The 13,170-nt window shown below is 33.6% G+C and overlaps 1 protein-coding gene across 2 annotated transcripts; it reads left to right on the top strand.

Moving 5' to 3' along the window:
• The first annotated feature begins 7,659 nt into the window (after positions 1 to 7,659).
• Positions 7,660 to 12,951, top strand: LOC147402664 (inositol-tetrakisphosphate 1-kinase 3-like). 2 transcript variants are annotated; one of them, XM_086437986.1, is made up of 12 exons: positions 7,660 to 7,863; positions 7,949 to 8,213; positions 9,579 to 9,660; positions 9,983 to 10,015; positions 10,693 to 10,813; positions 10,987 to 11,079; positions 11,406 to 11,525; positions 11,624 to 11,800; positions 11,929 to 11,984; positions 12,155 to 12,239; positions 12,456 to 12,524; positions 12,674 to 12,951. In XM_086437986.1, the coding sequence occupies exons 2-12, from the start codon at positions 8,035 to 8,037 to the stop codon at positions 12,730 to 12,732; spliced, it is 1,074 nt and encodes a 357-aa protein (XP_086294112.1). In that variant the 5' UTR covers positions 7,660 to 7,863; positions 7,949 to 8,034; the 3' UTR covers positions 12,733 to 12,951. The 2 variants fall into 2 exon arrangements, with proteins under 2 accessions (XP_086294112.1, XP_086294113.1); XM_086437987.1 differs by having other exon boundaries at positions 12,456 to 12,951.
• Positions 12,952 to 13,170: the final 219 nt, after the last annotated feature.

Genomic DNA, 13,170 nt, shown 5'->3' with positions numbered 1-13,170 from the left:
CAAGATCAATGTGCTACAATCGTTGATCTTGGCATTTCGACATGAATCGTCAATCTTGATGATTTGAGTTTGTCATTTTATTGGTCAAGGGTATTAAGAAAGAAAGAGTTTACTTATTGGGTTATTAAGATACCACCCCAAAATTCATGGTGCATTTAGAAAGTCTTTACTAGGGGGTTTTATTGGTCAAGGGTATTGAGAAAGAAAGAGTTTACTTACTGGGTTATTAAGATACCACGCCAAAATTCATGGTGCATTTAGAAAGTCTCTACTAGGGGGTGTTAATGGGCCGATTTTGGTTAGCTTCCTAAAGTACTTAGAACCATAACCATTATATTTTTTGGATTCCTACTCTTGTCGATTCCAATTCCAACTCTAAAATACATACAATAGGAATTGGAAACACCAAGAAACACAGGTTCTCGTCGACTCTGGTTCTCAAGAGTTTAATGAGAAAAAGAAAATTCAATCATCATTATATTTATAAAAAAAATCAAAATCGTTTTTTGAAGCATGGGTGCTCATCAATTCTTGTATAAAACAGTTGTTATTTCTAACGGCCCAAGTGCATCATTTAGGAAAACCACTCCATTTTTATGAGTGGCTATTGCGACGGTCACGTCCGTTGTTTTTAGGAAAAATTAATGCCAGTCCTAAATTATCAATTTTCATGAATTTTAACATAATGTTCCTTTCAAAAAATTAATATTTTATCTACAAAGTATTAACTTAATTATTATTTGTTCTACTAATGACACGAGTTAATGTTTTTTCTTTTTTTTTCTTCTTTTTAAGTTAAAATTCATCTTCTTCGTAAGTAATGAACTTTTAGAAGAGATGGCCAATTTTAAACTCCAATGCATATTTTAAACATGGTATTGAAGAATTTTATATAATACAGATTAATTTAAAAATGTAGAAAAACTTTAAATCAGTTACAGTATAATAAATATGCCAATATAAATGGGTTCTGACAACCGGGGGTACCTATTGGATATAACCTAACAGTTTGAATTCCTATCAATTCGGTTCTATATTTAACCCGACTCCAACCGGTTCCAATAAAGAGGAAATTGGAATCCGAGTTTCTGATTTCAATTCCGATTAAATGAGTGGGGTTCAACACTTAATCTCTACCGCAAGGTCTGTTAAGAAAATATAAATTACATGAACCACACTTCACATAAGACGAAACAAAAAGTCTGACTACTAGCCTTATGGAGTTTGTAAGGATTTCACCCTTACCAAGGGTCCAGGGCTCACCTTGTGGCATAAAAAAAAACATGATATGATGCTTGGGGGTTGTTGAAGATAAGATTTTATGAATTTTGAAAAAAAAAAAATCCAAGAAACATTATTTTTTAACTCTCGGATTTTACTTTTAAGTTTGGGAATTAGGTAGCACTTCGATAGTTATCCTTTTTCCAAACCTTTGGATCAAGATCAAAAGAATAAACAAAAAAATTTGGATTTGAGATTTTCAATGAAATTTAAAGGGCTATGGAGTTGGATTGTTAATGTGAAAATTCATTTGAACAAAACAATCCTTAGAAAGACTTAAAATCTTACCATGTTTTTCAAAAAAAAAAAAAATTAAGGTTGATTCTGTTGCCACTCTAACTTTTGTTGATGTCACTCCAATTCATTGTAAATCAAGAATTAGCATAGAAGCTCTCTAAATTAAATAGTAATATACATTAAGAACTGACGCTGACGAACAACGACCAAGGCAATGTTTTTTAATTGAACTTATCTTCTTCCTTGATAAATGCTTTTGCTGATGCATGAGAGATGGGACCATTATTCCTATTGCCAAAAAGAGGGGCCCAGTGGAATTGATTGAGTTGAACTTTTGAGATTTTTTGGGTTGGACCCCCATCATCATGTATCAGCCCATGTGTCACGTGCATCCAGATGTTGTACTCACGTGACGACATGATCATAATCTGATTTTGTTTTTTTTTTGGGCTGATCGAAAAATAGGCGTTAGTGGCTGGGAGGGAGAGGGAGAGGGAGTAGGACTAGGGAGCACGTTACGTCCACTAATATCAGATCAGTGCAAGTCCTTATCCTCACTTTATTTATGTGATGGCCGTGGCCCCCCCCAAGTTTGGAGGAAAAATGATCCCCACTACTAGATTCTCCAATTTCGTGGGATCCACCTGTCTCATATTATATTCTTTTTTATTATAATTAATAGTATAAAAGTCAAAACAGTACGATCATGGAGAACCGTGATCCCAAGGTGGAGGCCACAAGATTCATCTGTGCGAATCTAGAGGGTCATCTAACTACAATTCACCAGGGCTAATGATAGTGCAACATCACAAATTTTGAATTTCGGGTGTTTTGTGTGGGCTACTATATCATTTTTTTTTATTTTAAGAATTGGAGTTTGTCCATATGTACAAAGACTCTGTTTCGTGCGAATTGGACAAAACACTTCTTTGCCAATTAATCGTGACATAAGAGAGAAAGTCAGTAATAAATAAATAATTAAGTGTTATTCTTAGATTATGATTCTAAATCTCAAAGTTTGCATTAAAATCATAATTATATTTACTGTGATACTTGTAGGATCCGTCTAAGCCATTGTCATGAGAAAATTTTAGATTCCTTTTAAATTTTAAATCAGGGAATTGGATGTAATTTGTTGGCATTTCACCCAGCCAACCAAGGCATTATATATATATATATATATATATAATTTTTCTAAGATTATCTTTAAATGAAATTAACATCCTGTACATGTACATAGATGTATTTTGACACACATTAGTCTATGAGAGGCTTTGAGATCATGTTTGGCATACATAAATTGTCTAAGCCTAGGACATGTATCAGGCGATATTTACATGAATATTACACATGCCCTCTAATGTAAGGAATAGATCTTTTGTAGCCCATTTTTCCTATAGTTCAAGTATTTAAAAATAGATGATCATTGAACTCTTAAATTTAAATAAACAAAAGTAATTGTCTTGATGATGTGACACACCCTCAATTGTTTATAGAAATTATAGAGAACTATAGGAAAAATGGACTATAGAGGATTTGTTCATTCTAATGTGATCATGCACGACTAAAACTACGAAGTCGTAAATTTCTTAGAAAAATGCTAAAGTGACATCCTTCAACATTGTGTTGATGTACGTAAAAAATCATAGATTTTTTTTTCTTTCTCGTATCTTTAGGAAAGAAATCTATTATTCTCTGCACACTATCATGTCAAAGTAGTGTTAAAGGAAGTCAACTTAGAAAGACTATTTCCTATTACAAAACGATTTACATCCTTCACAAATATATCTAATAATTAAAAAATATAAATATATATATATATATACAGAAAGTTAAAGTCCACGTGCAAAAGGATTAAATAATTTGAGTTTGAGGTCTATTGTTGCAATAGTTCATCGTAGCCCTTTTGGAAAAGTTAGTATGATACCACCTCAATGTCAAAAGTTGGATGTGAAAGGAATAAGGGGATGGGAATGCTACATAATACATGAATCGTGTCGCCAGCACACGATATGGATGTCCATCCTAAGTTCAAGTTTATGGTTGGTTAGATATAAAAATATCACTAGGGTTAGTTTGGTTCACATGATAGTAGTTCTAGCTAGATAAAATAATCGAACATATTTTTGCACAAACCTACGTCCTTATAATAGTCAAATAGAAGCTAACTTAACAATATAAATATGATTCAGAGTTGAGACCATGCTGGATTAATTAAGTCCGTCCGTATAGCTGGTCCACGATGGATAAAATGGAGATCTAAACCTATGGCAATGACCAAGTAGGTATTTTATTAAATGGATCAAATTAACAGTTGGATCTTTAATTAATTAATGCACTACCACTGATGTGTGGGATGTTAAAAAAATATCAGAAAAACTGATTATGATGGTCATGGAAGAGAAGTGCTAATATAACTCTATTGAAAATCCTATAATTATTATTATATACATTATTATGAATATTACCTGGACCAAAATTTAGAAAATAGTCTAATATAAATATTTTACTTACCAATACTTCTATAGAATATCGGACTTGATAACAATTCATCATTTGTGATGAGATACACTAATAATGATAAAATATAATTTATTCTCTAATGCCCTCTCATAATTGTATGGTTCGTTGAAGGAGTGTGCAATTGATTTCATTGAATAGTTGTTTTTTATTTCAAGAAATGACATCTTTATGAATTGTCAAAAATCTAATTATTCTTATTGGTCATCACCACTTATTTGTCAAGTCCATTATTGTTGCATCATCTAACTGTTTTTGAGTCAATAGTTATCGTATCAAGATTGTCATCATCTCTCCTAAGAGCATATAAAGTAGAATCATGTGCTTTAAATAAAATAATTTAAATTGAAGATATCTTATATAAAAATAAACAATGATCACGAGAAATAAATGTATGTAGTAGGAAGGTTTGGCAAGATTTTTATTAAAAAAATAAGTAAAGCAACATAAAGGAGAAGAAGAAAAATATCCAACATTATTGGTGTTGTGGTGCTTTTAATAGAATGTAGGTTCGAATAATGTTCAGTGACATTTGAATTGACATCGTTTCACACATTGTTACCGTGGACATGTATAGGGGTGTAACTTGGTCTGGTTCAAACCGAGAGCTTTGGATTGGTTTGATTTGATTTATAATGAACTTCGGTTCAGTTCCGGGTTAACAAAATGGAGAACCAATTAATTTGGTTCGGTTCTTGGTTCATGTCTTATAAAAATCGAACCAAATCGAGAATCGAATCCCTATATTAATAAAATTATAAATAAATATTATTAATATATTTAATAAATTATACCTATTTTTTTATTATTATTTTATAGATAGATTAATGACATTTTTTTATGGATGGGGTTAAATACTTTTTTTAATTGATGAAAAAACAGTTGACTTTTTTTTAATGGATACATGATTTTTTTTATTGATGGGTAAATAAATGATTCATTATATGAGATTTCATATTCATTTCTATTTATTTTTATTAAAAATAAGTTGATTCAATTAGGTTTTTTAGATATTGGCAATCCATAGAACTGAACTGAACCAAACCGACCTTAGCTCGATTCGAGTTGGTTTAGTTCTAGTTCTCATTTAACAGAATTGATCTAAGTCGATTCGATTCCGATCTAACCTCAAATTGAACCAAGTTGCATCCTTACATGTGTGTAGGGGTGTAACTTGGATCCGTTTAAAGTCAAACCAACCAAAGTCAATTCCATTAAATGAGAATAATAAGCAAACCAAATTGCCACAAAATCAAACCAACAAAAAACCGAGCTAAGATTGGTTTGGTTTGGTTTGGTTCAATTCTATGGGTTGCCAATGTCTTAAAAATCTAATTGAATCTACATATTTTTAATAAAAATAAATAAATATGAATGTGAAATCTCATCATTATTCTACTTATCAATAAATAAAAAATCATTAATGTATCCATTCAAACAAAAAGTTAATTGTTTTTCTGGCAATTAAAGAAAGTCATTAATCCATCCACAAAAGAAATAATCAATTTATCCATAAAAATGGGTATAGCTTACTAGATAGATTAATAATTTTATTAATATAAGAATTTGGTTCTCGTTTTGATTTGGTTCTATACAAAGTATGAACCAAGAACCGAACCAAATTGGTTGGTTATCTATTTTGTTAACCCGGAATCAAACCGAAGTTCATTATAAACTGAACAAAACCAATCCAAAGCTCTTGATTTAGTTCGGTTCTCGGTTTGAACCAGACCAAGTTGTACCCCTAGATGTGTGTATGGAACCATAGATGTTTTTCATCGATTTACAAACGAGAAGCATTTATGATTTTGTACATACCTTCACGTCAACAATGTGTGAAATGATGCCAACTTTAATATCACTCCAACATGATTCTTTAGGTTTTGATATCTTGAAGGAAATGAACTTTATTAAATGATTATTACATGAACCCTAACAGGGTATTTATATATAGGATTAGGATCCATGTACACATATATCTACTCATATATTTACAATGTGTTTTTTCCTATATATGCTAAAAGTTTCGGATTGAGCTGATTTTTGGTGAGGAAATCATCCACACAAAAAATCAGTTCAATCCGAAACTTTTAACCTTGTCAAAATTGGTTTACAAAAATTGGACGGTCCACGATTCTTCAACTCATAAATATGAGATTAGAAGTTTTAGATATGTGTACACGGATCGTGACCCATATACGTATAACATCAATTAAGATATATAAAATAGTTTAATATAAATATTCTAATTATCAATACTTCCTAATATAAAATATTATAATTCTTATTTGATAAATATGTCATTTTCTTCGACAATTTCATTTAATGCCACTTCTCCAATGCATTAACAGGACCCTACTTGCAACTTCTATTTGAACTTTCCTAGTGTCCCAACATGCATCAAAGCATATATATATATATATATATATATATATATATATATATAAAAAGGGAAAATGAATCATGCTGGGGTGACACAAACAAAGATACAAAGGTGACATAATGATGTGGTGTCGCACACATTACTGTAGATGCTTTTTTGCGAGATAAGAGTAAAAAACATCTAAGGTAATGGACGCATTATCACATCATTTTTGTCATATTTGTATTTTCCTTCGTGTCATTCCAGCATTTTTTTTAAAAATATTTTGATTGCAATATAACTTCTAGGTAGGGCTGTTACCATTTATTTATTACTTATAAATAATAGCTATATTGATTGTAGTCCAGTGGAGGCTCATTCCGCCAGGCTCCACAGGGACAAACTTGGCGATGCTAACAACAAAGCCATATTTTTTTCATATATATATATATACATATAGGGAAATGTTCAGCACCCTAAGTTTTACCACACACTTTAACAAACGTTTTTTGTCCTACATGGGTTAGAAGTTTTGGAATGAGCTGATTTTTGGTGATGATGATCTCTATGATTAGAAGATCATCCTCCCCAAAAATCAGCCCATTCCGAATGTTTAGCCCCATGTTTACACGTTGAAAAATCGTGGACCGTCCATTTTTTGTAAATCAATTTTGATGGGGTTAGAAGTTTTGGAATGAGCTGATTTTTGGTGAGGATGATCTCCTCACCATAGAGATCATCCTCACCAAAAATCAGCTCATTCCGAAATTTCTAACCCATGTAAGACAAAACGCGTTTGTTAAAGTGTGTGGTAAAACTAAGGGTGGCGAACGGGACCCATATATATATATATATATATATATATAAAGCGTTTGGACGTTGAGGATCGTGTGGGCCATCATGATGATCAAGTACACCTTTAAATCCACAAAAACAAGTGTCAATCACACTAAAAAACCAACATTCACGTTGAATGAATGTTCTTTCACTCTCTCTCTCTCTTTCTGTGTGTATGTGTTTATTAAGGAAATGATACTGTCAGTCGAGGATGAGATTCTATACAAAATTATTGTGTTAGGACCGTTGATTATTTTCGAGATTTTTGTTCCCTACGTTCTTGAACACTTAATAAAGGGCATTTTCGTCATTCAATTATAGAATGGCATTTTTGTATTTTTATTCTTCCTGTAAAGGGTAGTTTAGAAATATAACTTATACAATCCGTATATATATATATATTGATTTACTCGTAGCTAGCACGCGCAAAGCCTATCTATCCCTGCAATCTCGCTCCCCGCACAGTCCTTCACACTGCCAACTGACATTCGTCTCTCCTTTCGCCATATCTCCAAGTTTCGTTAAACCTAGCGAACTTTCTATCTCTATTTCTAAATTTAGAGTAGAAGACTTCAAGTTTTAATAAGCGATAAGCAAAAGCCAGGAAAACCTGGAGAATTGCGTTTGTAAGGGTCTTGTTTGATGCTGCTTGATCTGTAATTTTTTTTTTTTTTTTGTTTCAAATCCAACATTTCGTCTCTGAACTTGTAGGTTTTGATTGAATAAAAAGGAGGCAAGGTTAAGGGAATCTAAGAAATTTCTTGCGTTTGAGTTTCGTCGAAAGGTTGAGAAGGGGCATGAGGTTGAACGAAGATATTTTATGTAGAAATGAGGAGGAGAAGGAGAACGGAAGAGATCCACAATCGTACTCGATTGTCGCAGGGTTTCCCCAACCGCAGCAAGTAGTTGTTGGATATGCTCTGACTTCGAAGAAGACGAAGAGCTTCTTGCAGCCGAAGCTCGAAGGTTTGGCTAGGTAAGGTTCTAGATCATTTCCTCCTTCTCTCTATCTATCTGCCTGAAATTTGTTCTACTTTTATCTTTTTCACTAATTTCTGTAAACATAGAAAACCGAATTTCTTCTGGAAGTAATGTTCTAGTTCAATCTGCCAATGGTCTTGGTGTCATTATTTTTATTTTTATTTTTTATTTACTTAATTGTATATGTAGATTTGGCTTTAGCAAATTAATATGTCAACTGTTTGTTTGATGTATCCTTTTCTTCCTGACTCAGTTCTTGATACCTGGAATCTTAGTTTTGATCCGATTCATGAATTGGTATATTCTCCCAATTGTACCCTTAAAGATTAACATACAATGTGGAAATCAAAGTCAATTCTTGATGCCATTACTGTTGTAAAAAAGCGCTATAGAATTGTTCCTTTCTATATTAAAATATGTCTTCGCTTCTTTTTTTTACGAATTATTGAGATCTGTATCTGAATTTAGGATGGGCTTTGATGATGATGGTTCAGATTTGTGTTTTAGGTGTCGCAACACATGGTAGCAGAGTATGGTCTTGAAAGTGATGCTCAATTGATTTGCATCTGCCATGGGTCATGGGAAAAAAATGTTATTCTTTCACATATAGGCATATATAGATAGATGAACCAGGTATTTAGCCGACTCCACACATTAGCTATGAGGATTTGATAGTAATGCTGAGATAATAGATAAATGACTATATATTAGTGATCCTTGTTCGTTGCTTATTATATTTTCTCTTTAATCACTATTGGCAGTTATTAGGGCATAATGATTATTAGGTCCCCAAGCCCTCTAGGCTGTACGAAAGACCCACCTGAGAATAATTCTTACACCCCCTCCCCCCCTTCTGATGAATTCCTTATATTTCAGAAAAATTAATATGTATACTCTATATTTTCCTCGGCAAACCTGACTTTCCTTCCCCTGAGCTACAAAACTGGGAGGAGCTGTTATATACACTTCTTCTGAGAGCGCCCCATGAAGGAAAGCATTCTTAGCATCTAGTTGATGTAAATAGATTCTTTTCTATCTGGATTACATCTATAAAAAGTTAAATTAGATCCGTTTTCAAGTTATGTGGCTCTGACATATTAGTTCACAGTAGTGGAGCTTTAAATGTTTTGGTTTTATAAACTGGCCTTCTTTGGCCAATGGTGTTTTTAGATTATGTTTGATTAGTTGATCAAGCTCAATATTTGTTAACAGAAGACAATATCATCTTTGAAACAAAGGCCCGTATGATCAATGTCACTGGAATCTTACCTTTTATTGTTTCCCTCCTGCTTTGTTTTGTCCCTCTCCCTTATAATTGATAATTCTAATAACTGCTAAATAAGTTTCATACATGGTGCAGGAACAAGGGAATATTGTTTGTGGCCATTGACCAAAATAGGCCACTTTTAGAGCAAGGTCCATTTGACATTCTTTTACATAAGGTTAGTGGAGCTTTTTCGGGTTATATCTACTTTACTCCTTTGAAACTCTATTATGGATTTTTTTCCAAGGCACATTTGTTTTTCTAGGAATTGCTTCTTTTTTTCTTCCTTTCCTGTCTTTATTGGATGTTCTACGTGATTTTGTCATCTGAAATGGCGATAAAACTATGAACATTTTTTTTTAAATTTATTACAGGATATGTCGTGCAGTGTGCTTGAAATGAACATGTTGAGGCTTAATGAATTTGGCTGTGTGTCTTGTGTTTTAATGATTAGCTATGTGTTCATATCTAATGTAATTCATATTTTCTCCCTCATTCAGCTTTCAGGAAAGGAGTGGCGTCAAATTCTTGAGGTTAGCCTGTCTAAAATTTTCAATGCTTACATCTTTTCTTAAGCATTTTCTTCACACTATAGAACCTAATGATTTGTGGGAAATCATGTATATTTGATATCCTTCTTAAACTTTATGTTGCTAAATGCAATCAATTAATGCTGGGGATAAAAAAATGCACTGAAAATGGCTGTTTGGATTACTAGATTACTTGATGCTTAAAAGTAATGTCTACCAGATGCCAATCCACTTAGTATCATGGTGACATGACTGCTATTTGTTGAGAGATCTTAAATTTTCTCATTTAAAAAAGAAGAAAAAGACCATCTTCATTGATTTGCTTCTTGGAAGGGAAAAGAAACTCTTGGACCCTTACCTACTGTCATTATGTCGTATGAATAGCAGATTTCAATACACTAGTATCGTGGTGACTTTTTCATACTTCTTATGCCCTTTTCCTTTGGGTCACCTTGGATGGAAGCATCACAGGTTTGGTTTTCTTTAGCATAGGGGACCAAAGCCCAACAAAGAATTTATATGTTATAAACCAGATCCATGATTTCCTTATTTTTTCTCTCTTCAGGTGCTTTTGATCATATACTTCAGTATCTTTTCGTTTTTATTCAAAATTTTAATGTTCATTTTGTGCTAATAGCCATTCTTTCTTACCCACCCCCAACCCCTTTACTGTTTAAAAGGATTACAGGCAAAACCGTCCAGAGGTTACGGTTCTTGACCCACCAGATGCCATACAACGTGTACACAATCGCCAGTCCATGCTCCAGGATGTGGCTGATCTGAACTTGTCTGATTTCTATGGTAATTACTGTTGTAGTTTTCCTAGCGATAGGACATATCTGGGGATCATAGTTTGCTTGAAAGTTAATCATGGAAATATTTTGATTCAATATTTGCACATTGTGCATAACCATTGACAGTTGTGGCAGCTTAAGTTCTTTATATCACATCTGGGTATATTTTTGTGATCCCAGGCAAAGTTAATGTTCCAAGGCAATTAGTTATTACAAAAGATCCGTCATCCATACGTGATGCTGTCACTAAAGCTGGGCTGACATTACCCCTGGGTAAGATTGTATCATAGATCTGCAGTTCACCATGTTATTGTTCAGTATTTACTAGCCATGTTTGCATAAGCGTGTAAATTACTTATAAAAAAATGCGTTATATTTAATATAAGTAGGATTGATGTGCTAAAAACAAAGGGGAGACAGTAGTGAATTCAAACCAACTGCACAGCTGAATGCCTAAAAAAATAAAATATTAATTATCAAACACTTATAACTCATCTTTTGTGAAATAGAAAAGATCTCTTGGATAATCTTGATTAACTCTGGTAATTCATCCTCGTCTATTGAATTGTTTGCATAATGTTTGGTTGATTTCTGTTCAGTTGCAAAGCCACTGGTTGTGGATGGAAGCCCAAAGTCACATCAACTCTCTCTCGCTTATGATCAGTTCTCCCTATCAAAGCTTGAACCTCCCTTGGTTCTACAGGAGTTTGTCAACCATGGTACCGTATTTCAATTATGTGGTATCACCTCATTACTTCCATTGTAATCATTAACTGCATTTTCATACTGGAGTCATCTTTTACTTGTCTGGTTGTAGGAGGTGTTCTCTTCAAGGTTTATATTATTGGGGAAGCAATAAAGGTTGTGCGGCGTTTCTCTCTACCTGACGTGATTAAACGTGAACTGTTAAGTAATGCTGGAGTATTCCGTTTCCCAAGGGTTTCATGTGCCGCAGCTTCTGCAGATGATGCAGATCTGGACCCCAGTGTTGCTGGTAAGGTTCTTGAGGCTTCCTTTGTTGGAACATTGACATCCTAGCGTCAAACTTTTTTGCTTCACATTGGCTTGTGAAACATTTACATTATGATTGAAATGATTTTTTTTTTCATCCTTTTTGTACAGAGCTTCCTCCACGACCTTTACTCGAACGGCTTGCGAAAGAGCTCCGTCGTCGGCTGGTAACTTAGTTTCTTCTCTTTTGGTTTTGCTGCAATATTCACTTAATTCATTTGTGGATTATATGTAATTCTTTTTTTTCTTTCATTCTATATTGTAAATGTAATCCAAATATATATATAGATATATATTTCATGTGTAATACTTGGTTGTTTCGTGATGTATTCTGTAGGGTCTGTGTTTGTTCAACATAGATATAATCCGAGAGCATGGAACCAGAGATCGATTTTATGTCATCGACATCAATTACTTCCCTGGCAAGTGAAGACCTGTTGTCATTTATTATCCCATTATTCTTTGCTCTGAATGGTTTTGGAACTGGAAAGAAATATCTTTGTTTTCACGATTCAAAGAAACAAGTATCTGATCACAGTGCATTTTATTTCTTTCAGATTTCATATCCCTTGTGTATCCATTACCTTGTTCTTGTTATAGCTTTGTTGGTTCTTATGCAAGCTTTTGAAATCTTGCAGGGTATGGCAAAATGCCGGAATATGAGCACATATTTACAGATTTCATCCTGAGCCTGGTTCAGGGCAAGTGTAAGAAGTTTCCTGCTAATAAATGTTAGGGGCCTGCCTGCCATAAAATAATGAGGGCCACCCTTAACTCGCAAATTGATGCGTCATATTTTCTATTTACTTGCTATGCTTTAATTCCTTGTACAGCAGTGTATGATCTGTGCCTGCAGTTTGTGGTAGATGCAGGCAGAATGGAGAACGGTTTCAGTATGACCTCTGTAATTACTGACTGATATCGGTTACCCTTCGAATATCTTCATGTACACAAACTTCTTTCAATTAACAGGAAACTTGCGCCTGTTCTAGTTTGGCTGACCCAATTCTTGTTTCATGGTTTTCTACTTGTGTTTTTTCTTGTGCCTTTTTTTTTTTCCTTCATTTTGTTGTTGTTGTTGTTATTGTTGTATTTGATGATTTTTCTTTTTAATTGAGACTTGTTCCCTTACAACTTGGCAGTGACATCTAATGCTCCAGCCTAGGTGAAATCTATAATGTTTATTAACGTATGGTGTTGTGGTTCTCCCCCAGTACTGCAAGCCAAACCCAGACTAGTGAATATACGCCGTGGTCCCCTACCCTAGTAGATCTATAATATATTCTATTAGTAGGTTAAGTTCAGTGTCTTATGTTGGAGGGCCTACATATTCTCTTCTTGTGCCTCGGGATT

The sequence above is a fragment of the Akebia trifoliata genome, chromosome 4 (assembly GCF_017979445.1).
Source record: "Akebia trifoliata isolate Shusen 1 chromosome 4, ASM1797944v1, whole genome shotgun sequence".
Lineage (NCBI taxonomy): Eukaryota > Viridiplantae > Streptophyta > Magnoliopsida > Ranunculales > Lardizabalaceae > Akebia > Akebia trifoliata.
Note: the sequence above shows the minus strand (reverse complement) of the source record. Positions and strands in the feature narration are given on the sequence as shown.